Source organism: Bos taurus, chromosome 14 (assembly GCF_002263795.3).
Source record: "Bos taurus isolate L1 Dominette 01449 registration number 42190680 breed Hereford chromosome 14, ARS-UCD2.0, whole genome shotgun sequence".
Taxonomy (NCBI): domain Eukaryota; kingdom Metazoa; phylum Chordata; class Mammalia; order Artiodactyla; family Bovidae; genus Bos; species Bos taurus.
In genome coordinates, this window is record NC_037341.1 from 679,670 (window position 1) to 705,162 (window position 25,493).

A 25,493-nucleotide genomic window follows, 5' to 3' on the forward strand; every position below is an offset into this window, starting at 1 on the left:
CACCCTGGGGCTGGAGCAAGGAGGGAGCGGTGCCAGGAAGGGGGCCCTGTGAGGCCAGGGGCCTGGCTCTCCAGCTCTGCCCACGTCCCTTGCTGAGGCCGACACCTGGCCAGGGCCTCAGCCACTGAGGCTCACAGCCACACTGTGCGTACCTTGGACACATGGACGGTCTCGGTGTGCTTCTTGTAGAAGGCAAGAACCCTGGGCAGCAGCTTGGGGAGCTGCTCCTCCAGCTTCTCGCTGGGGAGCAGGTGGCTCATGGGCCCCAGGGCCTCCACCACTGCAAGCCGCAGCTAGAGGGGGCGGGACACGGTCAGTGGTGGGGGACAAAGGCAAGGAGTCCTCCCCCTCGGACCTGGAGCAGAGGCTCCTGTGAGGTGGAGGCAGTGGGCCCAGGGAGAGGTCAGAGCGGCCAGGCAGCCTCCTCCCTAATGCGTGGAGGCCCCAAGGTGGGGGTGGGACCTCAGCAAAGCAGCCCAACGCTGTGAGGACCTGCAGGGGAGACCCCACAACACAAGGCTTGGCGTGGGCAGGTGGACACAAATCTCTACCAAGATCTGCGGGATGGCAGAAGGGCCCAGGGGTCTGTGGCAGGACCCCCAGGCTGGGGAGGGAGAGGGCAGGTGCAGCCACCAGTCCCCACCCACAGAGCATACCTTCGCTCCCCCACTCTGTAGCCACTGGTGGAAAAGGATGTCGTAAGCACCAAAGATGTCTGAGGCAAAGGCGTCCTTTCTGACTGTGGGGTCTGGGGCCTGATCCAGGTTGGCCAAGTATTCTAGGATACTCTCACTGAAGCGCTGCAGGGCTGCAGTGACCCCAGTGGTGAGGCGGCAGGCATGGTCACGCTGGCTCTCACCCAACCCCTCTAACATCCCACGCCCGCCTGCGAGACACCCTCCTGAGCACTCCGGCCAGGCTCAGGACTACAGGGTGGGGCAGGGTGAAGGGTCCCCTGACTCTTGTCCTTCCCAGAACCTGAACATGACTTTTCTAGAAATTCAGTCTCTGCAGATACACTAAGACTAGGTCACGGTGGGGTAGGGTGGGGTGGGGTGTGCCCTAACCCACCAGGACCCTGTCCTCGTAAGAAAACAGACAGACATATTGATGACGGAGGTAGACGCTGCAGTGACGCAGCCTCAAGCCCAGATGCCCAGATCGAGAGACACCTCCAGACACCAGGGGAGCCTGGAAGGACTCTGTCCAGAGTCACAGAAGGTGAGCGGCCCTGCCAACAGCCTGCTCTCAGACACTGGGCTTCTAAGCTGTAGAAGACAGCCCCGTTGTCTTAAGCCCCTGATTTGTAGCCCTGTATCACAGTGGACACCAGTACATGACCAACCTCTCCCAAATGCCACCAAGCCACCACGCCCACCTGCTCTGGTCTGTGGTGCCCACCTCTCCCCTCACAGACACACATACCACATGCTTTCAAGGGCTGCTGTCCAAGATGGCGTAGGACCCCCCAGGGCACATGCAGGAAGACCCGGGTATGTGAGCCTGGGTGCGAGTGTGGTGCTTAAGGTGGGGAGCACCAGCCTGGGGGGGCACGGTGTCCGTGCAAGGGACGGTGCCATGGATGCCCAGGCAGGGAAGCCGGGGGACCCACTTAGGTGTAGACCTGTGAGTGGTCAGCAGGGCCTGGACTGTGGGTCAATGGAGACAATGGGACCACAAAGAGTCAGAGGCCAGGACCTGGCCACGCAGCCCCACTGAGGCCTGGGCAGTGGAGGAGATGAGAACTAAATGGCTGGCAGCATTGTCGGCTCACAGCTGGCCACGAGGCCAGAACCCACCCCCAGGATCTTGACTGACAGGACCACGTGCTCCAGCTCATGACCTCTGACCTGGACCACTTGCAAGACTACTTTCTCAGCTTATGCTTTGCAGCCCAGCCCTACACCTACAGGAAGGCAGCTACGGTCACAAGCACTCAGAGAGCATATAGGACCCCCCTCCCCCGCCGGGGCCCACAGCAGGAGGCCTGCGTCTGGTTGTCCTCCCACTGAAGGTGCCTTGGGGGAGGGGGTCTGCTTAGGTGGGCCCTGGTCCCTGCCTGCCACCCCAACCCCTGCGTCCCCCTACTCTTGCTCCTTGAGTTGCTCAATCAGACTACTGATCAAGCTAACCAGGGCTTCGAGGTACCCTGTGTGGGAAGGGCTTTCAGGATAACAGGACATCAGGTGGCCAGAAGTAGAACCACCCCCCTCCCTGAGTTACTTACCAGGTTTGTACTTTTAATCAAGGACAGACTTGCCTCAGGTAAACGAGCCACTCAAGCCCCTCCCCCAGCCTGATTTTCCTTATTCCAGAAGCAAACACCAGGTTTGGGCCTCTCTCTCCACACACATGTGCGCAGTGTTCCCCACGTACCCCAGGCCGGGGCCAGCCCGTTCCGTCCACCCCTCCAGACCCCCGTGGCTCTGAGCCCACCACTCCCTCCATGACCAGCTGTGTTCTGACTTAAGGACCATCTGGGGTTTGAGTTCCCTCGTTCTCCAGGCCCAAGTCACTGTGGCAACCTCCACACCTCTTGCCACACATCCTGAGGCTCCTCCAGCCTCACCACATGGGCCACACACTTCCGGATCCTGCCTTCTCAAGGAGCCTCTCTACACCTTCCTGCTCAGCAAGCCTTGGGGCAGGGTGCTGACTCACAGTGGTGCCTTCCTCTGGAGCTTTCTAGCATTCTCCCTCAAGCAGAAGGCAAGCCCTTGGCCTTCTCCTGACCACCTGCCCCGAGGAAGCTTCCCGAAGCAGGCACAGGGAGGGCCTCTCCACCTGTGGCACCTCCCACAGCGACCCCCTCCGCTTTCTCTGTTCCTTCTATCCAGGGTGATTATCCAAGACTGGCTTCATGGCTTCACTTGCTAAGTCTTTTCTTTCTGTTTTCCACATACTTGCATTTTTGGCTCCATTTTCTAGAGGATTTCCTCAACACTTCCACTTCTACCTTCCATTTTCATCATGTTGCTAATTCCCAAAAGCTTTATTGCATTGTCCAAACGTAGCTTCTTCAGAGCAAGGTGCTTCTGTTTTATGAATGCATCTTCTCGTCTCGATGAAATATCAACCAGGTTTCCTCTCCTACCTGTTTTCCCCTCCCTCAACTGTCTGCTTCCCCTAGTCTCCCTTTCTGTCTATTTTGCTGCTGCCTCTCTCATTAGACCTTCCTGGTGGGTGGTGAGCTGTGGTTGCCTGCCAGCGCTGGCAGTGTGTCCAGGCCAGCTGAGCACCTGTTGTCTGGGTCCTGTCCATCCACCTCTGCGGCCCTCCTCCCCGCCCTCCCCCTGCCTGGCCGCAGCATTCTGCGAGCTGGACAAGAACCTCTGAGTGCACACACGCTCCTATTCTGGGCCCCATGGCCCACCTGGGCCACCTTCCTGCACAGTGAACACAATCTGCCCAGAATCGGAGACTGCCTGGAAGAACAAGAGGTCCCAGTCCTCTTGTGGCCCACCCAGGCCACGGATGAGCTGATGTGGACCCTCCTGGCCTGACTGAGGCTGCTCCAGTGGGTAGGACCATGCTTCCCTCAACTGCAGACCTGGAGCGCTGTCCGTGGTGAGGAGCACACACCTCAGCCAGAGGGCGGCTGCAGGCAGTGTCTCCTGGCCCATCCAGCCCTCCACACACGACATGGCAGCCAGGTGAACACTGTAGGCCTGCAGTCTGTGAGGGGCAGGGCCTCCTGCACAGGGCTCTGCAAGTCCTGGAGCTATGCCAGCACTTCCAGCGATGCCAGGGACCAGCCCTCAGCTCCAACACAGGCTCTCCTTCTCCCTCCCGGCTGGAATGAGTGCTGTCCTTGGAGCTCTTTTCCCCCAGCCCCCACAGCTCTCCCCAGTCCCTCCTGTGTCCCCCCAGCTGGGATGTGTACTGTCCTTGGCGTGCTTCGCCCTCCCCCCCCGCCCCCCCAGCTCTGCCTCGGTCCTCTCTGTGTCCTGCCCCTGCACTCTGAGCTCAGCAGTGATTCCCACCCAGCTGCTCAGGGATCCTGTCACAAGTTCCCTTTTCAGCAGAAACCAGGTCAAAGAGGGTTTCAGTCCAACAGCCTGCTATCACCCACATGTGGGAGGGGCCCTCAAGAGGAAGGCGTGGAATAGAGAGAATGGGAATGCCGCAGCTCTGAGGGGCTAGAGCTCTTCCTAGAGTCCCTGAGAGCTGAGGAACCTGAACCCAAAGCCACCATGAACAGGAGGGCTGCAGCCCAAAGCTCTAGGCCCCAGATAGGAAAGTCCCCTGGTGTGCACAGAACAGGCAGCTTCACTGGGACTCCTCTGCAAACACCAACTCTCTGCTTGGCTACCAGCCTCCCAACCCCTGTCTCGATGTGGCCACAGCCTAACCACGTCCCTCTAGCCTGGCCATGGGGGTGGAAGCCCAGGACCTCTAACAGCCTGGGCTGGGGATTAAAAAGGGTCCTTAGGGCTTCCCTGGTGCTCCAGTGGTTAAGAATCCGTGTTCCAATGCAGGGGACTTGGGTTTGATCCCTGGTCCAGGAAGATCCCACATGCCTCGGGGTAACTAAGCCCGTGCGCCACAACTACTGAAGCTGGGGTACCTCGAGCCCATGTTCGACAAGAGAAGCCACCGTAACAAAGAGTAGCCCCTACTCTGCACAACTAGAGAAAGCCCTCGCCAGCAACAAAGACCCAGCAAAACCAAAAATGTGTGCATGCATGCTAAGTTGCTCAGTCATGTCTGACTTTTTGTGACCCTATGGACTGTAGCCCACCAGGCTCCTCTGGCCATGAGATTCTCCAGGCAAGAATGCTGGAGTAGGTTGCCGTACCCTCCTCCAGGGGATTTTCTCAACCCAGGGATCAAACCCACAGTGACAGGTGGGTTCTTTACCACTAGTGCCACCTAGGAAGCCCACAACCAAAAATAAACTATTTTAAAAAGAGGATCCTGTCTTCACGGGGCCTCATGGGCCTAGGTGTTCCCTCTCCCTCCCCTCAGTAGCAGCTGTCTTCCTGAGACAGGAGGGGACGCTAGGGACACTAGGAAGCCAAGGGACAAGAGCTGTGTGCAGGCCACTAGAAGAGGCCAGGCTCCCTCACGCCCCATGTTTCAAGACTCTCTGTTCCCCCCTATAGGAGTGCCCTCCTGCCCATCAGGAGTCATGCCATGAGGCACTGCCCATGGCACACAGAGGGTGGGAGAGTGAACACTCCCAGGACACCCAGGGAAATGTCACTCTGCCAGCGTGAACAAGGAGAAAAGTGGGAGGGAGCTGCAGCTCTGGTCAGTCTCCTCCTGCCCCCCATCAAGTGTCCAGGGCTCAGGGAAATATGCCATAAGGTCCTGGTGGGGGGGTCTCCAACAGCAGAGAAAAGCCGCCAGACAGCAGAGGTCAGCTCTCTACCTACAGCAGTGCCCGCTCAGCCTCCACCTGCATCACCCTTCCTCTAATCATCCCACCCTCCTCCTGCAGCCTGAAGGCCCCCCAGCCCCCCACAAAGGAGCACTGGAAAAAAAAAGACCCCCCCAACTGTGGGCAGGCCACACCCACCCACCACCCCACAGAGGCCCTGTCTTACCACAGCAGAACACTACTTTCATTGAGTCGTGCTTGGCTGCGCCCAGCATGGGCAGCATGGTGCTGAGGATGGACGTCAGGAAGGGCACCACGCCAAACACTGCAAGAAGGGGTGCGTCACAGAGGCCCACGGCCACCCCCACCCCGCCACACACCTTGAGCTCTCTCTGCACAGCCTGGGGCATGTGGTGGAGTGACTGGGACCAGAGGAACCGAGGTGCCATCCTCAGAATCTCTGAGCATGTGGGTGGAGGGGCGGGGCTGCCACCTACCATTGGAGACAGAGAGGCTGGCGAGCGTGTGCACGGTGCAGGGGTGTGGCAGAAGCCCAGGCTGGAACTTGCTCAGCAGCTCCTCCATCACGCTGCTGATGAACCGCCTTCCCACCGCCACCAGGACGCTGCTGGCGGCTTGCTGCCAATCAGAGACCAGCTCCTGTCCCCAAAGACCTCAACTGACACCCTGACCAAAGGAGGCAAACCTCACCCACCCTGAAGGTGCCCAGGAGGAAAACTGGACACTCTGCCTTCAGTTCCACTGGAGGACAGGCCGCCAGTGTTCAGGACGCTCTCGGGCTGCTGTGAGCAGGGCCCCAGGCTGAGCCCCGAGCCCATGCACACTCAAGTGGGGTCCTGGTGCTCCTACATTCGCCCTGAGAGCTTGGGAGCACTGCTTTCCACTTTGGCTTACATCTGAGATGGCGGGGTGACCCGCCCCACCCCACAAGGGCAGTCAGTACACAGGACCAACAGGCCAGACCTGAGGCAGCCAGACACAAACCCATGTTCTCAATGCACTCGGGAAGAAAACAGCTCCCTGACCCAGCCAGGGGCAGGTCAGCCAGGCCAGGGCAGGTATCCCCCACACCTTCACTTTGGTCATCTCATTGGAGGCCAGGAGGATGATGGCCCTGGCCGTGTCCTTGTCCAGCTCGCTGATGTGATTGCTCACGACTATCTCCATGGCCCTTAGGATTATCGTCCGGTATGGATGAGCTAGCTGTAGAGAGAGATGGTGGAGGAAGGACCGGGACTCACTTGTCTCTCATGGCTCCTCCCTGAGCTCAGAAATGAGCCCTGGTCTCCTTAAACTGGGACAGTGGCGGGGGTGGGGGCAGGCGCAGGAAGGGGCCTTGCTGGAGAGGAGGGGTCATCAAACTGGTTCAGGAGCCCAGGGGCCCTGTCAAGACTCAGCTGTCTAACCCTGAAATGGCAGCTGACAGACAAGAGCCCCAAACTCAAATAAAAAGAAAAACGGTCTTTTTTTAGTCTAACTCCTAGGAATGAGCCTAAACCATGCACTGTGGAAACTGAAATTATGTCCCACTACAGGGAGATAGGAGTGTCACAGAACCCGGAAGCCGGGACCAGGAGAGGCAGAGCTGGCACAGCCCTTGGTGCAGTCTCAGCAGGGCCCGACCAGTGGAGTCTATGGTTGGGCAGGGAGCAGAGGCGTTCTGCTTACCACAGGGACCCAGGTCCTCTCTCACTAGCTGGTAGATGAGAGGAACGGTGGACTGGGCCTGCGCAAGGGCAACCGGACACTACAATGCCGACCACCCGGTCCCCCACAACGGGACTGACCCACAGGACAGAGTGGGTCACCTATGCTGGACTTGCCGCTTCAAGGGGTTCTGGACTTGCCAGTGTGACTTTCCACCTACAGCAGCCTGGTTGCATACTTCAGACCCACCCGGGCCACTGCCCTGCAGGCCCCACCCCTCACCAAAGGCCCCGCCCCTCCACAGACCCCGCCTCTTGCCATGAACCCTGCCCACAGGTCCCGCCCCTCCCTGCAGGCCTCACTCCATCATATTGCGAGGAGCAATACCTTTTCGTGCAGCCGCAGGTGCTCCTCGCAGGCGCTAAGAACCTCCGCTGGCTTCGACTCTCCGAAGTCGCACAGGGCGCCACATACCTGCTCCTGCATCTGAGGGTCCTTGTCAGTGACAGCGTCCAGCAGGATGGCGGACAGCCCTACAGTGACAAAGTCCAAAGGCAGGGTCAGGCCCAGCCCCGGCCCACCACCTGGCTCAGCCTCACCGGCCCAGCCTCTGCAGCCTCAGGCGCACACACCGCTCCCTCCGTCCACCGTACTGGCCGAGGTCTCTGGAACCCACTGGCTGCCTGCTCTGAGGTCACTCTGGCCACCTTTACCCCGACCTTCCAACCCTGGCCGCATTTTCGCCGCCTCTCCAGCCTGACTGGATCCGAGCTCCTATAAAAAGCAGGCGGTGTGGGCTCAGCCCCATGAAGCCACTCCAGGAGGACCTCTGGCCCACACTCTGCCCTGGACCATGCCCTAGGCAAAGAGCTGGCCCTGGCTGCAGGTACAGTGGCCAGTCAGAGTGAACACTGGTTCTGGGGCTTTTGTAGGAAGGAGGAAGGCACAGGGACTCTCCCCTACAGAGCACAAAGCCACTGTGTCAGGCAAACACTGTCCCCACACCAAACTGAGCCAGCGTCGGCAGAGGCGAGAGCTTCCTTTTCTTGTCTAATGAAACTTTAAAGAAATTGTGTTCAAGCAGCCATCACTCCTCCCAAGTGCATTTACTCAGAAATCCACAGCATGCCATGGAGGCCAGCCAAGGGGCCCACACTCACTCTTCGCGTAGGTCTCGCTCATCACTGTGGTACGAGCTTCTTTTTGCCTCCTGGTGTGAACCTGGATGCCTCTCTTCAGACCTGGAGTCACCAGACGTGCAACATTTAAGTCACTGGCCTCCTCAGTTTACGAGTAGTTAGTGTGTTTGTGTAAAACACAAGATCAGAAGGGGTTCGTCTGGGAAACAATCTCTGCCACACTCTGGCTAGGTGGTGTGCAGAGGACAGGCAGCACCCGCTCCACCCCAGCAGCCGGCAGCCCCGCCGCCATGTGCTGGGCCCACAGGGTCTCATCCTGGCTGGCCCGCAGAGGGTGCCAGGCCAAGCGCGATCACCATCTCCACTGACAGCATCTTCCTTCACTCTGTGCATGTAAGGCCTCGTGCTGCTGACGGACTGTGCGGAGAGGGACACCCCTCCCTGAGGGCCAAGAACAACCACCTTGGTCACTATGTGGCTGGGACCCCCCACTTCCTGCTGGCTGAACAAGACTGGACAGGCAGCTCAGGGAGCTGGTGGGCTCTCTGGTGTCTGAAACCAACCATCCAGACAGCTCACAGGATTTGAGAGTTGCAGCTTTCAAACATCATGTGCCTCAAAGCACCACTTGCAACAGTTGGACCCAAAGAATAAAGCCCATGGAATATGCAAGTGCCTCTGCACTTCCCCACGTGGTCACAGGCTCCAACAACTGGTACAGGACTGCTTTCTCACACTGGGGTCCTCTATTTTCTGGGCACCACCTTCATTCTTGGGCACTGCCCATCCAAAAAAGGGTGAAGGTAGAGGAAGCAAAGAAGACAGGCCTCCACCTGCTCCTGAGCAGGAAGACACACTCACTTGGCTGTGGCCACATAGGAAGGGGCTGTGAGAGGTGTCTGATGAGTGGGGGGATTACAACAGGTGAGAACTCTAGATGGAGAAGGCACCCTGGTCCTAGGCATTCACCCATCCCACCAAAACCTCAGTGCAATGACGGAAAAGATGCATGTTTTAAAAGAACAAGCCCACAAGGGCGCTAGAACACAAGAACAGATAAAATTAGCAGACCAGACACTTCCAGGAATCCCAGGCAGACAGAAAGCAGATGGAGAAGACTGGTTTGAGGCTGGTGGGATCAGCAAGGTGTTTCCCCTCTTTTCCTGGAAAACATCTAAAAATAACCCGGAAAACAAGAAATAAAGACACATATTCCATTAGCAGCAGAGCAAGGAGGTGGCAAACCGCCCCCCCCCCACACACACAAAGGTGAAGGGCTGGAAATGCCACAGCTGTCAGGCAGGTATGAAGGTGCTGGCCGCAGGCTCCACAGAGAGCCATGAGGACTCTTCTCAGGCAGGCACCCCTGCGCATGGAACCTGCTTTCTGAGGTCCCTGGGCCAGTCTGGGTTATAAGCACACAGCCCACTCCTGGCACAGGGGCTTTGCCTGTGAAAAGCCACAGCCACCCATCTCCATGGCCTCAGAGAAGATGGGTTGAACAGCTCCAGCTCCAAAGTTTGGAGCATCCTTCATACAAATGCAGACAGCTGTGCACACCCAACTCGAGCAGGAACAAACAGGAACATAAGGGACATCAGCTCCCAGCCTGCCTGGGAGGAATGGACCTATTTGCCGCCTCAACCCAAACAACTAAAAAAACTGAATGAAACACATGGAACCAGAGTTCTCAAGCTGATGGGCATCAGGAACAAAGGGTGGGAAAGCCTGTGATCATGCCAGCTCATCGCCTGAAGGGCACGTCCAGCTGAGGACACACAGAGCGGGCCCAGGAACAACCCGGGAGGCCTGGGTCTTGCTGGAGTCCACAGGGTCCAGTACCAGGGAGAACCTCAGAGGCCTGCAGAGAGTCCCCAGTCACTCAGCTGATTTACTGGCCAGCACAGGGGCAGCAAAATAATGTCCCCAAGGATGCCCATGTCCCCATCCTCAGCACATGAGTATGTTACTTAGCTGGCAAAAGGGACTTAGCAGATGGGGTCAAGGGCACAGACCTTAAGGCAAGGAACTCAAGATTATGTGAGTGAGACCCGCCTTAGTTCTTAAGAGCAAAGAACCTTTCTCAACTGCACCAGAGACATGAGATGAAGAAGGGAGGAAAAAAACAAAGCATGGGAAGAACACCCACTGTGGCTGGCTGCGCAGATGGAGGCAGGAGGCCAGAGATGACCCAAGGCGGGGGAAGGAACTGCCCAAAATGATTAGCTGAAACAATCTGTGGGGCTCACAAGTGAGCCAGGAACGGGCCTCTCCTGGCAGCAGGGGAATACCACAACTCTCAGCGGGCTGGGAAGGACACTCAGGAGGGTTTCAACTCAGTAAAGAAGTAAAACTAGGGCGTTCCCTAGGGGCCCAGTGGTGAGGATCCCAGGTTCACACTGCCATGGCCCAGGTTCAATATCTGGTTGGGGAACTGAGATCCTGCAAGCCAAGCCATGCAGCCAAAAATGGAAAAAGAAGAAAAAGGTAAAATGCCATTCTGGTTTCACTTACCAAAGCTAAAAGCAAGACCTGAAAGGATCAAACTGTTCCCAAGTAACTTAGACCAGCCCAGCACAAAGCTTGAGAATAACAAGAGGAAAACAAAACACCATGCACCAACAAACAAATATAAGAAAGAAAAATAACAGTGTCTGGCATCCAATCAAAAATGACCAGGCACACAAAGAGGCAAGAAAACACAACCCAAATTTGCTGTCTGGCTAAGAAACTCAAATAGGGGCTGTGTATCAACCTAGAGGGGTAGGATGGAGAGGGAGATGGGAGGGAGGTTCAAAAGGGAGGGGATATATGTATACCTATGGCTCATTCAGGTTGAAGTTTGACAGAAAACAACAAAATTCTGTAAAGCAATTATCTGTCAATAAAAAAATAAATAAAAAACACACACACACACACAACCCATAATGAGGGTGAATCAGTCAATAGACAATGACCTGGAAATGGTGCAGAGTAAAGAATTACTAGATAAGACATTTAGATTACAACTGTATTTCATATATTCTAGAAACCACAGGAAACACTAAGTATGTTAACATAAAGAGGCTAAAGTAAAAGAATGGGAGAAGAAAAATGAGGCTGACAATAATCACAAAAAAGCTGGAGGGGCTTCCCTGGTAGTCCACTGGTTAAGAATCCACCTGCCAATGCAGGGGACACAGGTTCAATCCCTGGTCTGGAAAGACCCCACATGCCTCAGGGCAGTTAAGCCTGTGCAACACAACTCCTAAGCCTGTGTGCTGCAGCTACCAAAGCCCACATATCCTAGAGTCTGAGCTCTGCAAAAAGAGAAGCCACTACAATGAGAAGCCTGCACACCACAGCCAGAGAGTAGCTCCTCCTCACAGCAACTAGAGAAAGCCCATGCACAACAGCGAAGACCCAATGCAGCCAAAAATATATAAATAAATAATTTTTTTAAAGCTGGAGTGATTATATTAATATTAGATAATAAAGTAGACTTCAGAGACATAGCAATTATTTTTTTAATCGCTTTTTATTTGGAAAAGTGTATGCTTAATAATTGACTTCCTACTGGTTCAATCAACATGATGCAAGCACTTGTACACATCCAATAAAATATTTCTGAAGCTTGTGCTTGATCATCAGTCTGCTCTTCTCATTCTCCAGAATGATTTAAAATTTTAACTCATTTTAAGAGTTTTAAATGGCTCCCACACTGGCAGCTGCCCAGAATGATTCACCATGATGCAGCATTCTGCAAATGAGACTATGCTGGTCTCCCTACAAGGAGGCTTGGCCACCAGAAGCTGTCCTGGACCCTCTGAAACCTGTACTACAGGAAAGGTCCTCTCGTCCACTTTCCTAACCAACTTCTCCAGTTGGCAGTCACCTTCCTGTCAACTAGGGCAAGATCCTCATGGGTTCCCTAAGTCTTTCTTCACCCTTACTCATCTCTTATTTACTACTCCTATTTTCTACAGTGAAACAATGGAAACTATATCATTGCTGTTGGTAGATATGTAGGTCATGAATTCATTTTGCAAACAAGACCTGTTCTATCTACCTTTTCATTCAGGAGGCTAAAAGCAGAGTCAGCTTGACTTCAAGGACTCTATTTTCTTAGCAGAGACATAACAATTCTAAACATTTATGCACCTAATAACAAAGCTTTAAAATACACAAAGTCAAAACTAAAAAAATTCAAGGAGAAATAAACAAATGCAAAATACAATAGAAATTCCAACAGCCCTCTATTTGTAATTGTTAAAACAAGTATACAGAAAATCACTGCAGGTACAGAAGACTTGAACAATACCATCAATCAACTTGGTTCAAACAGTACTTTTATAACATTCCATTCATTAACAGAAGAATATATATTTCTTCAAAAAGCTCATGAAACATTTACCAAGATTGACTATATTCTGAGCAATAAAACAAGTCTCAATAAACCTAAAAGTATTCAAGTCATACAAAGTATGTTTTCTGTGCTGCCAGGTCGCTCAGTCGTGTCCAGCTGTTTGTGATTCTATAGACTGTAGCCCGCCAGGCTCCTCTGTCCATGAGATTCTCTAGGCAAAAATACTGGAGTGGGTTGCCATGCCCACCTCCAGGGGATCTTCCCACCCAGGGATCAAACCTGCGTTTTCTAAGTCTCCTGTATTGGCCAGCAGGTTCTTTATCACTAGCGCCACCTGGAAAGCCCCTGTTCTCTGACCACATGGGATTAAATTTGAAATCAATAAGAGAAAGCTATCTGAGAAATCTGAGTATTTATCAACTACTGAATATGCTTTAAAATAATTCATGAGACCAAAAAAATGCAAAAAATGAAATTAAAGTGAATGAAAATGAAAACATATTAAAATGTGTGGGAGAAATTAAAAAAAAAATAAAAAATGTGTGGGAAATAAGTAGCACTAAATGGTTGTATTAGAAAAGAATGACACTGTGGATCTGAACAACAGTAACCTCATTTAGCAGGGGAAGCCAGAGGGGGCAATCCCACACACACCACTTCAAGTGAATCACAAAGCCAACAAGAAGAGCCATGACTTGCATTCCCAGCAGGAAGACATCTCTGGTTTGGGACAGGCCACAAGCCCAGCAGATGGGAACCTTCTCAGCTCAGAGAGTGGGAAGCCACCACCATCCTAAACATCCCTCCCTCCCATAGACTTTCTTTCAGAGCAACCCCTCCTTTTCTCTGCAAAGTAACTTCCTCTCCTTTGTTTGCTGGACTTGCCTATTATTGTTGTTGTTCAGTCGTTCAGCTGTGTCCAACTCTTTGCAACCCCATGGACTGCAGCATACCAGGCTTCCCTGTCCTTCACCACCTCCCAGAGCTTGCTCAAACTCATGTCCATCGAGTCAGTGATGCCATCCAAACATCTCATCCTCTGTCATCCCATTCTCCTCCTGCCTTCAATCTTTCCCAGCATCAAGGTCTTTTCTAATGAGTCAGCTCTTCACATCAGGTGGCCAAAGTATTGGAGTTTCAGCTTTAGCATCAGTCCTTCCAATGAATATTCAGGATTGATTTCCTTTACAATGGACTGGTTTGATCTCCTTGCAGTCCAAGGGACTCTTAAGAATTTTCTCCAACTCCACAGTTCAAAAGCATCAGTCCTTCAGCACTCAATTTGCTTTATGGTCCAACTCTGACATCCATACATGAATACTGGAAAAACTATAGCTTTGACTATTCGCAAATTTGTTGGCAAAGTAATATCTCTGCTTTTTAATATGCTGTCTAGGTTGGTCATAGCTTTTCTTCCAAGGAGCAAGTGTCTTTAAATTTCATGGCTGCAGTCACCATCTGCAGTGATTTTGGAGCCCAAGAAAATAATCTGTCACTGTTTCTATTGTTTCCCCATCTATTTGCCATGAAGTGATGGGACAGGATGCCATGATCTTCATTTTTTGAATGTTGAGCTTTAAGCCAACTTTTTCACTTTCCTCTTCCACTTTCATCAAGTGAGGGTCTTTAGTTCCTCTTCACTTTCTGCCATATGGGTGGTGTCATCTGCATATCTGAGGTTATTGATATTTCTCCCAGCAATCTTGATTCCAGCTTCTGTTTTATCCAGCCCAGCATCTTGCATGATGTACTCTGCATAGAAGCTAAATAAGCAGAGTGACGAAATAAAGCCTTGATGTACTCCTTTTCTAATTTGAAACCAGTCCATTGTTCCATGTCCAGTTCTAACTGTTGTTTTTTGATCTGCATACAGGTTTCTCAGGAGGCCAGTAATGTGATCTGATATTCCCATCTCTTTAAGATACAAGAACAAAGATACCCCATACCATGTTCCACAGTTTATTGTGATCCACACAGTCAAAGGCTTTGGTATAGTCAATGAAGCAGAAGCAGATATTTTTTTGGAATTCTCTTGCTTTTTCTTCCAATGGATGTTGGCAATCTGATCTCCAGTTCCTCTGCCTTTTCTAAATCCAGCTTGAACATGTGGAAGTTTTTGGTTCATGTACTACTGAAGCCCAGCTTGGCGAATTTTGAGCATTACTTTGCTAGCGTGTGAAATGAGTACAACTGTGCAGTAGTTTGAACATTCTTTCACACTGCCTTTCTTTGGGATTGGAATGAAAACTGACCTTTCCAGTCCTGTGGCCACTGCTGAGTTTTCCAAATTTGTTGGCATGTTTACTGCCACTTTCACAGCATCATCTTTTAGGATTTGAAATAGCTCAGCTGGAATTAGTTTTATATAGTTTTTGCTATAGTATGGCTGTCCTGAGTTGCAATTCTCTGCTATTCCCAGATAAACACATTCTGCTGGTAAAATAATTACCTCTTTTAGTTTTAAGGTCAACAACGTTAAATCCTACCTTAAGAAATTACACACGCAAAAGAAGCAAAAGAATTAAAATCATAAATATCAGTACATAAAGAAATAAGAAAAAAAATAAAAGTGCCAAAGGCTAGTTATCTAAGAAGATCAATAAATTTGATAACCAACCTGCCTGACTGATCAGGAAAAAGAGGGACAACACAAATTACCAATCTTAAGAATGAGAACAAATAGATTCTACAGATATTAAAAGGATAATAAGAATATATCTAACTTGTCGAAGGTAAATTGGACAATTTAAAAGAAATAGATGAGTCAATTTTACCTCAATAAAAAATTATTAAAATCAAAAAACAAAAGAAATAGACAAGTTCCTTGAAACACAAACTATCAAAGCTCACTCAAGAAAAAATAGATTAAAAACAAAAAGAAAAAATAGATAATCTAGGACTTCCCTGGTGGTCCAGTGGTTAAAACTCCACACTTCCACTGCAGGGTCCACAGATTTGATTCCTGGTCAGGGAACTAAGATACCCCATACCATGTGGCACAGTCAAAAAAAAAAAAAGAAAGAAAAAAATAGCTTTATATTTAACAAAGAATTGAAGTTGTAGTTAAACGCCTTCGCACAGAGAAAACTCTAGGCCTACATGACCTCCCTGGGGAATTCTATCAAACATTTAAGGAAGAAACAACTCCAACTCTACACACATTCTTCCAGAAAAACTGAACCTAAAAAGCACTTAACAACTGATTCTCTGAGGTTAGCATTACTCTGATAGCAAAACTAGACACAACAATGAAAACTATAGATCAATATCCTTCACAGATGCAAAATTTCTTAACAATATTTTATCAAATCATATCCAACAACAGGTAAAAATGATAATACCTCATGACCAAATTGGGTCATTCCATGAGTGCAAGGTTGGTTGGTAGTTTTAACTCCAGCCACTGTAAATCACAATAACAGACCAAAAAATAAAAACCACATAATCATCTCAATAAATGCAGAAAAAGCATTTGTCACAATCCAACATCCACTTATAATAAAAATTATCAACAAACAGGAACAGAAGAAAACTTCCACAATCTGATAAAGAGCACCAAAGGGAAATCTATAGGAACATTATACTTAACAGTAAAAGACTAAATGCAATCCCTACAGGATGGGGAACAAGGCAAGGATGCCTACTCTCACTAGTTCTATTCACTGTCAGCTGGAGGATTTAGTCTGTGAGATAAGGCAAGAAAAAAAATAAGACATCCAAATTGAAAAAGAAGTAAAACTATTTTTATTCACAGGTGATGTCATCATCTATGCAGAAAATGCTACAGAATCTAGAGTTGGAACCAGATCAATAAGTCATCTAGCAAGATCACAAAATATAAATATTAAATTTTTAAAAAACATTAATATTAGAAAATCAACTATATTTCCATATACTAACAACAAACAATCAAAAATTGAAAAAGCCACAACATCTGCCATTGAGCAAAAATTATATGAAATATTTAGGGACAAATTTGACAAAAGATGGACAATGCAGTAAAATTATCAAACACTGCTGAGATATAAAAGAAAACTTAAATAAATGGAGAGAAATACTGTACAAGGAAATCAATTCTTTGCAAATGGATCTACAGATTGAATGCATTCCCAATCAAAATCCCAGCATGTTTTTTGTAGAAACTGACAGACTGATTCTAAAATTCATACGGAAATGCAGAGGACCTAAAATAGCCAAGACAACTCTGAATAAAAAAAATGGAGAACCTATACTACATGACTTCAAGAGTTATATGGCACATCACACCACTTGGTAGCAGACACACATCACACCACTCAGTGACAGACATACTGTGATCAACATTAGCCACCCGCCTCCTCACCCTGCTCCAACCCTTCATATCGGGCAGCAGGTGCCCTGCTCCCCCTCTGAGAGCCCATCTCTGATGGCTGCCTCTCCTAAAGCTGCCTTGGCCACTTCCTCCACCCTGAGAGTGCTGGTCTTCATCAAACACAGGCTGTATCATGCCACACCACTGCTCAGTGGTCTTCACTGCTGCTCACAGAATCAAAGCAATACCTTCGACAAAGACTTTTGCAACCCAGACCCAAGTCCCTCTCTGCTCCTCTCTCATCCCTCATGCTTCAGGCATCCTGAATGCCCTGGGCCAGGGCTTGGGCTCTTGTACCTCTGCTTCTGCTGCTCCCTACAAACACCCCACCCTGTCCTCTTCACCCCACAGAACACATTCATTCCTCAGAGGTCAATCACTTACCTCCCCCAGGACACTGTCACCCCTCCAGCAGATGACCCAGGGTTCCCCAGTCCTTGCTCCTACAGGGATAGTGGCATTCTTTCTGAACAGCAGATATGCATGCTGATCTGCCTTCAGCCCACCATGCACACAGATAAAGCTTTGATTTATATTCTTGGCATATACACAATTTCAAAAAACAAACAAAACACTGTTCATTGAAGGAAAAGACTCAAAATCCTCATCTAAGACTCAATATTATAAAACTGTCAATTCTCTTTCATTTATAAAAATGTGAATCAGGCTACTGGAGGATTCCACTTGATAAAATGGTTCCAAATTCATATGGAAGAATCAACATACAACAGTAGCCAACTAAATTCTGAAAAGTCTGTGAACAGCGGGATTTGTCCTATGTTATGTTCAGTTCAGTTCATTCGCTCAGTCGTGTCCAATTCTTTGCAACCCCATGGAATGCAGCATACCAGGCTTCCCTGTCCATCACCAACTCCCAGAGCTTGTTCAAATTCATGTCCATCAAGTCAGTGATGCCATCCAAACATCTTATCCACTGCCATCCCCTTCTCTTTCTGCCTTCAATCTTTCCCAGCATCAGGGTCTTTTCTAATCCAGTTCTTCGAATCAGGTGTCCAAACTATTTGAGCTTCAGCTTCAGTATCAATCCTTCCAATGAATATTCAGGACTGATTTCCTTTAGGATTGACTGGTTTGACCTCCTTGCTGTCCAAGGGACTCTCAAGAGTCTTCTCCAACACCACAGTTCAAAAGCATCAATTCTTCGGTGCTCAGCTTTCTTTATAGTCCAACTCTCACATCCATACATGAATACTGGAAAAACCATAGCTTTGACTAGATCGGCTTTTGTCAGCAATGTCTGCTTTTTAATATGCAGCCTAGGTTGGTCATAGCATTTCTTCCAAGGAGCAAGTGTCTGCAGTCACCATCTGCAGTGATTTTGGAGCCCCCAAAAATAAAGTCTGTCACTGTTTGCATTGTTTCCCTAATTATTTTCCATGAAGTGATAGGACAGGATGCCATGATCTTCATTTTTTGAATGGAGTTTTAAGCCAACTTTTTCACTCTCCACTTTCACTTTCATCAAGAGGCTCTTCAGTTCTTTATCGCTTTCTGCCATAAGGGTGGTGTCATCTGTATATCTGAGGTTATTGATATTTCTCCCAGCAATCCTGATTCCAGTTTGTACTTCATCCAGCCTGGCATTTGGCATGGTGTACTCTGCATATAAGTTAAATAAGCAGAGTGACAATATACAGCCTTGACATAATCCTTTCCCAATTTGGAACCAGTCTGTTGTTTCATGTCTGCTTCTAACTGTTGCTTCTTGACCTGCATACAGATTTCTCAGGAAGCAGGTCAGGTGGTCTGGTATTCCCATCTCTTTCAGAATTTTCCACAGTTTGTTGTGATCCATATAGTCAAAGGCTTTGGTATAGTCAATAAAGCAGAAGTAGATGTTTTTCTGGAACTCTCTTGCTTTTTCGCTGATCCTACAGATTTTGGCAATTTGATCTCTGGTTCCTTGCCTTTTCTAAATCCATCGTGAACATCTGGAAGTTCTCAGTTCACGTACTGTTGAAGACTGGCTTGGAGAATTTTGAGTATTACTTTGCTAGCGTGTGAGATGAGTACAATTGTGTGGTAGTTTGAACGTTCTTTGGCATTGTCTTTCTTTGGGATTGGAATGAAAACTGACCTTTTCCAGTCCTGTGGCCACTGCTGCGTTGTTGCCCAGTAGTAGATATAATGGCCATCTGAATTAAATTTTCCCATTCCAGTCCATTTTATGTTATGTTAAAATGTACTAAAATGCTGCCATAATTAAAACTATGCCTTTGTTATAAGAGGCACACAAATCAACAGAGCTGTACGGAGAATCCAGAAATAAACACCAATAAGGAATAAAAAGGGAAAATTTTAAATAATAAAGACATTAGCCAACAAATAGTGTAGGAACAGCTTGGTAGGCACTCAGGGGAAAAAATTAGTTTTCCCTACATCTTTCCTTACCCCAAAATAAGTGCTAGATGGATATAAGGATCATGTGTAAAAAGTAAATGTAGTCCTAAGTAGAAAATACAAAGACATATCTTACAGTCGTAGAGTAGGAAAGGACTTTCTAAGCCAGACACAAAACTCCACATATCTTAATGAAAGCTTTCAGTTGGACTATATGAAATTTTTTAATTTCTGAAAATCAGAAGCATACATAAACTCAAGACCACATCCATACATACACCTATGCCCACAATTGTACACTCTCAGACCTCACCCCATCCTCAATAGAGCATTAAGTAAATGAAAGACAAAATAGGTCAAACCATTCATTATAGGTATGACAAGAGCCCAATCTGCCTAACATTAACATGCACAGAAGTGCACCCACATCAACAAGATGAACAGGAAGACAGGCGGCACAAAGAAGACCACCAGTCCAGGACTCCACTTCCCGTGCACCGCCACTTCCCCTCACTGCCCCACAGGACTGAGGGGCGGGGAGCAAGGCCTGCAGTGGCCACACATAGGTGGGGACAGCCAGCAGAGCCTGTGAAGTGTTCCCTACAAGCCTGAATGGTCCCACTCTGTGATGGGATCGTCCATCTTCCAATACCCATCTACAGAAGCCCACGGAGTGTCATAAAAACACATATGTCAATCAGGGATCTGGTTAGATTTGAAAAAACAAGCACTGGAAAAGAAGTGGGAGCCAGGTAAGTATAGATTACCTGGGTTTGACTGGTTTTGAAGGTCTCCACCTGCGGCCCCTGCCCCAGGCCAGGAGATAACTGACCTGTGAGCACAGTGCTGATGGCAAAGCCAGGTGTAACCACCACAGAGGAAGGGGGCACACAGACAGGGGAGGGCCCAGGAGGCTCCCTGCCTCCCGCGGGAAGCACCTTAGAGGCACCATCTCCTGAATCTGCATGGCCAAGTAAGTCCAAGACGGGCACACTGTGAGCAGCTGGTCAGCAGTGGGGCAGGACTCCACCAGGACTGGCTCCTATACTCCCCTCCACGGCTGCCCGCCTGCCCACCCTGATGCTCCTGGCACATGGCACAGGGCAGAGCCATCAGGGCCTTCCCTCCCTGCACTGGACACACTGTGGGCCAGTGAGGAAGCAGCTGCCCCCTCCCCCATGCTCACCAGTAGTCAGCATTGATTCAGTGACATTTAGTAAAAGCCCACCAGGTACTGCCCCTGCCCACAGAGCCCTGGCCTGAAAGATGCCTACTTGTATTTCAACTGCCACGTGAGCTGACAAACCTAACCGTGGTACAGGACCACTTCACTGAGCTGGGTGGGGCTCAGAATGGGGTGTGGGAGGGCTAGGAGGGTCACATACCTCCCAGCCCAGAGGCAACAGGAGTGGTATGGAAGGCAGGTGTGTGAGGGGGGACTAGGAAGTCAGGAAGCCCAGCAGGGGGTCACAGGATAGCCCCACCAGGCCCAGGGTCTTTCCCTCCCAGCACAGGAGCCAGAGCAGGAACCAACTTCCAGAGTCACCAACAAGAACTGGGGCAGATGACCTGGAAACAGTCCACAGCTCACTGCTCACAGCTCCTGGAGAGCACTGCTTCTCAATGTAAGCCATGCCAGCGGTGTCACCCCCCAGAAGTGGTTGGCTCTCCAGCTCAGTGAGGAAAGCACGCATCTCAAGACGCCCAGCAGCCAGCATTCCTTGAACAACAGCAGGGACTCTCCTGGAGCGCCTGCCTCAAGAAAGTCAAGTAACTTGGCTCCATGAAAGGGCTCACGCAATCTGGGCTGCTCATTGGTGCCTCGGTAGGCCCTGGGTCTGAACTAAGCACAGATACCTGCCTCCAGGCATAGGCGGCAGCTATGAGCTCCAGGGAGCAAGCAAGAACCCCAGGGTTCCACCTCTGATCTACTGGGGCCCTCAGCAGGCAGTCCTGGTGGAGTAAGATGCAGCAACAACAATCCACGTCAGCCTGGACATTGATATCAAGGTAACCAAGACAGCTCAACTTGGTCATTCCACTTTAGCAACAAAGAGAGACCTGAGGTGCGTGCTCACTTGAGTCGTGGCAGCCAAAAGCCCTGTTGACAACCGCATTCCCAGGCCCTCTGGCTGTCAGGACCAAAGGGGTGACCACATCATAATCCTGCCACCACTCAAGTGTCCCACCAGATGATTCCCACATAGGTCTCCTGGGGCCCAGGGCCTGCTGGCCATCTCCACCAGGACCATCATCGCCACAAACCCAACAGCTCCAACACGATTGTCACCCAACCCCTCCCCAACCCACAGGTCACTTGCCTCTTCTGTGTCATCATGCACTTAGCTCTCAGGTCAGAAGCAGCATCACCCCTTCCTGTTCCTCCACCTCCATCCCCACACTCTATAGTGACTCACCTTCTCCACCTCTACCACCTCCCTTTCCAAAGTGGTCCCCTCAAACCAGCCTCCACCCCAACCCCGCCTGGCCCCGCAGCAGACAGCCATTCCAGCTAACATTGCCACAAAAGTCCCCTCTGCCCCCTACCCCCCTTTGTGCCTCATCACCCTTGAGCTTTCCAGTCAGCCCCTCCCCTATGCCGCTGGGCTGGCAAAGGAGAACCTCTGTAGAGTGTGCAGATGGGAACCACCACGCACACAGAGCCCTCTTACCAGGCCCTACGGCTGCACTGCAGCTCAGCTGATGCTACAGAAAACCGGAACCCAAAACTGGGCCTAAGAGTCCAGGGACTGGGGGCCAGCCGTGGCCAAGCACCTCCGAGCTCTCACCCAGATTTAGAGAGGAATTTCCTGCAGCCTCTCCAGCTTCACACCTACAGGGCATGACCAGTAACCCTCAGGACTGAGGACACATTACCTCCCGGCTCTGGACCGCCTCCTCCTCTCACGCCAAAGAGAAAGTAGAAAGAATACAATGGTACCTGCGCTTTGGGACCCTCGGGTTTAGAATGAGTTTCCCACAGAGGACCCCCGTTTTCCCCTGGGGAACCAAGGAGGTGGACCACACGCCTCCGAAAAGTGACAGAATGAACGCCCCCCGGGGTGGGGGGAGGGACAGGCACGGGCCGAGTATCCCGAGTCCCACCCTGGGAGGGGCCGGGCACAGGGGGACGCGCTCCGCACGCCAGGCGAGGAAGAAAGTGAGCGGTTGGACTCCCAGGCCGCTCTTCCGGGTTGTGACGCGGCAAATCCGTCTCTGTGCGGGGCTGGGCGCACCTGAGCCCGAGGAAGGGGGCGGGCTCAGCCCCGCGAAGCCCGGGACCGTCCCTGCGCTCGCCTGGTGACTTTGGAGAGGCACCCCCTGACTCGGTTTCCCGCGGCGGCCGGGCCAAGGGGGCGACCCAAAGGTCTGCGACCCAGGCTTTCCCGAGGGGCACCTCCCCGAGTGACCGCGGCCGGCTCCGACCCCCGGGACCTGTCCGCCCTTTACCAGAGGAGGCGCCGCGGCCGCGGCCCCCGGAGCCGCCCTCGCTGCAGCCGTTGACCGGAGTGGGCGGGGCCACGCGACGAGCCCGCCCCCTGCCAACTGCCTCCCACCGCGCGGTAACTTGGCCCCGCCCCCACACGATCTCTGCGCTCATTGGTTGAGAGATCGTGTCTCTCCTCTCTCTCTCTCTCTCGGCCCCGCCCCCAGCCGGCTTGTGACCGCCACATCTGACTGTTGGGCTCCAGTCTGGCCGCCCTGTGGGCCTCAAGGGGTGTGGCAGGTTACTGCGTAGGTGAGGGACCGGGCCTGCTTGCCACTCTGCTCTGTGACCCCTCCCGACACACCACGGTGATCCTGTCACACAGACACAGACCCACATACCCTGAGATACCTGGGGCACCGATGTACCCAAACCCAGTCCCTTTGCAAACACATACCTGTCCAGGAACACACGCCAGGTGGGCTAGACCTGGACACAGGCAGGAACTGTCATGCCCTATATCTCTCACACACGAACACCCAACAAATAACCCCAAAGAGCCCAGGGCCACAGGCCCCTCTACACACAGGTACACACCTGAACACACGAGGCACATATCTAGTCTGCCAATAGTCCCTGGGAATCACAATGTGAAGGCACCGATAAAACTAGAGCAGAACACAGGGAAAAGGTTCTCTGACATAAATGGTACCAATGTTTTCTTAGATCACTCTTCTGAGGCAGTGGAAGTAAAACCAAAACTAGATAAATGGGACTTAAACTCACAAGGTTTTGCACAGCAAAGGAAACCATAAACAAAATAAAGTGACAACCTAAAGAATGGGAGAAAATACTTGCAAATGATGTGACCAACAAGACTTTTATTTCCAAAATATACAAACAGGCCGTAGAACTCAATGTGTATATATACATATATCTATACACACACACATATATACAATATATACAATGTATATATATATATATATATATATATATATACACATATGTATATAAATGGGCAAAGGCACTATGGAGAACAGTATGGAGGTTCCTTTAAAAACTAAAACTAGAGCTACCATGCTGCTGCTAAGTCACTTTAGTCGTGTCCGATTCTGTGTGACCCCATAGACGGCAGCCCACCAGGCTGCCCCATCCCTGGGATTCTCCAGGCAAGAACACTGGAGTGGGTTGCCATTTCCTTCTCCAATGCATGAGTGAAAAGTGAAAGTGAAGTCGCTCAGACCCTGCAATCCCACTCCGGAGCATATATCCAGAGAAAAACATGATCTAAAAGGATACATGTTTATTGCAGCACTGTTTACAATAACCAAGACATGGACGCAACCTAAATATCCATCAAAAGGGAATGGAAAAAGAAGATATGGTACATATATACAGTGGAATATTACTCAACCATTAAAAAGAAGGAAATAATGCCATTTGCAGCAACATGAATGGATATAGAGAGTGTCATACTGAGTGAAGTAAGTCAGACAAAGAAGGAGAAATATTGTATGACATCCCTTATATGTGGAATCTAAGAAGAAATGATACAAATAAACTTACAAAACAGAAAGAGACTCACAGACTTAGAAAATGAACTTATGGTTGCCAGTGGGGAAGGGAGAGTTAGGGACTTTGGGAAGGTCATGTATACACTGCTCTATTTAAAATGGATAACCAACAAGAACCTATTGCAGAGCACATGGAACTTTGCTCAATATTTTATGTCAACATGCACGGGAGGTGGGTTTGGGGGACAATGTTTGTGTATGGCTGAGTCTCTTCTCTGGTCACCTGAAACTCAGTTCAGTTCAGTTGCTCAGTCATGTCTAACTCTTTGAGACCCCATGGACTGCAGCACACCAGGCTTCCTTGTCCATCACCAACTCCTGGAACTTACTCAAATTCATGTCCATTGAGTCAGTGATGCCATGCAACCATCTCATCCTCTGTCACCCCCTTCTCCTCCTGCCTTTGATCTTTCCCAGCATCAGGGTCTTTTCCAATGAGTTCTTCATCAGGTGGCCCAAGTATTGGGGTTTCAGCTTCAGCATCAGTCCTTCCAATGAGTATTCAGGACTGACTTCTTTTACGATGGACTGGTTGGATTTGCTTGCAGTCCAAGCGACTCTCAAGAGTCTTCTCCAACACCACAGTTCAGAAGCATCAATTCTTCGGCGCTCAGCTTTCTTTCTAGTCCAATTCTCACATCCATACATGATTACTGGAAAAACCATAGCTTTGACTAGACGGGCCTTTGTTGGCAAAGTAATGTCTCTGCTTTTTAATATGCTGTCTAGGTCATAGCATTTCTTCCAAAGAGCAAGCGTCTTTTAATTTCATGGCTGCAGTCACCATCTGCAGTGATTTTGGAGCCAAAAAAAATGAAAGTCTCTCACTGTTTCCATTGTTTCCCCATCTATTTGCCATGAAGTGATGGGACCAGATGCCAAGATCTTAGTTTTCTGAATGTTAAGTTTTAAGGCAACTTTTTCACTCTCCTCTTTCACTTTCATCAAGAGACTCTTTAGTTCGTCGCTTTCTGCCATAAGGGTGATGTCATCTACATATCTGAGGTTATTGATATTTCTCCCAGCAATCTTGATTCCAGCTTGTGCTTAATCCAGCCCGGCATTTCACATGATATTAAGAAGAGGTGGCAAGAATACACAGAAGAACCATACAACAAAGATCTTCATGACCTGGATAACCACGACGGTGTGATCACTCACCTAGAGCCAGACATCCTGGAATGTGAAGTCAAGTGGGCCTTAAGAAGCATCACTGCGAACAAAGCTAGTGGAGGTGATGGAATTTCAGTGGAGCTATTTCAAATCCTAAAAGATGATGCGGTGAAAGTGCTGCACTCAATA

At 50.1% G+C, this 25,493-nt stretch overlaps 1 protein-coding gene and 1 non-coding gene across 24 annotated transcripts in view; both read right to left on the minus strand.

Annotated features, from left to right (window-relative positions):
* MROH1 (maestro heat like repeat family member 1) overlaps nt 1-25,493 on the minus strand; it is a 56,343-nt gene that overhangs the window by 27,067 nt on the left and 3,783 nt on the right. For 17 of the 23 annotated variants that reach the window (XM_005215190.5, XM_025001544.2, XM_005215189.5 and 14 more), the window contains exons 1-8: nt 22,638-22,698; nt 8,152-8,232; nt 7,379-7,524; nt 6,416-6,547; nt 5,821-5,983; nt 5,550-5,648; nt 657-808; nt 153-293 (exon numbers count right to left, since the gene is read on the minus strand). In XM_005215190.5, the coding sequence (XP_005215247.2) occupies nt 153-293; nt 657-808; nt 5,550-5,648; nt 5,821-5,983; nt 6,416-6,547; nt 7,379-7,524; nt 8,152-8,173 (855 nt within the window). In that variant the 5' untranslated portion in view covers nt 8,174-8,232; nt 22,638-22,698. 23 annotated transcript variants of the gene reach the window in all.
* MIR1839 (microRNA mir-1839) lies at nt 12,116-12,187 on the minus strand. Its single transcript, NR_031086.2, has one exon. It is a non-coding gene; the product is annotated as a microRNA mir-1839 (primary transcript).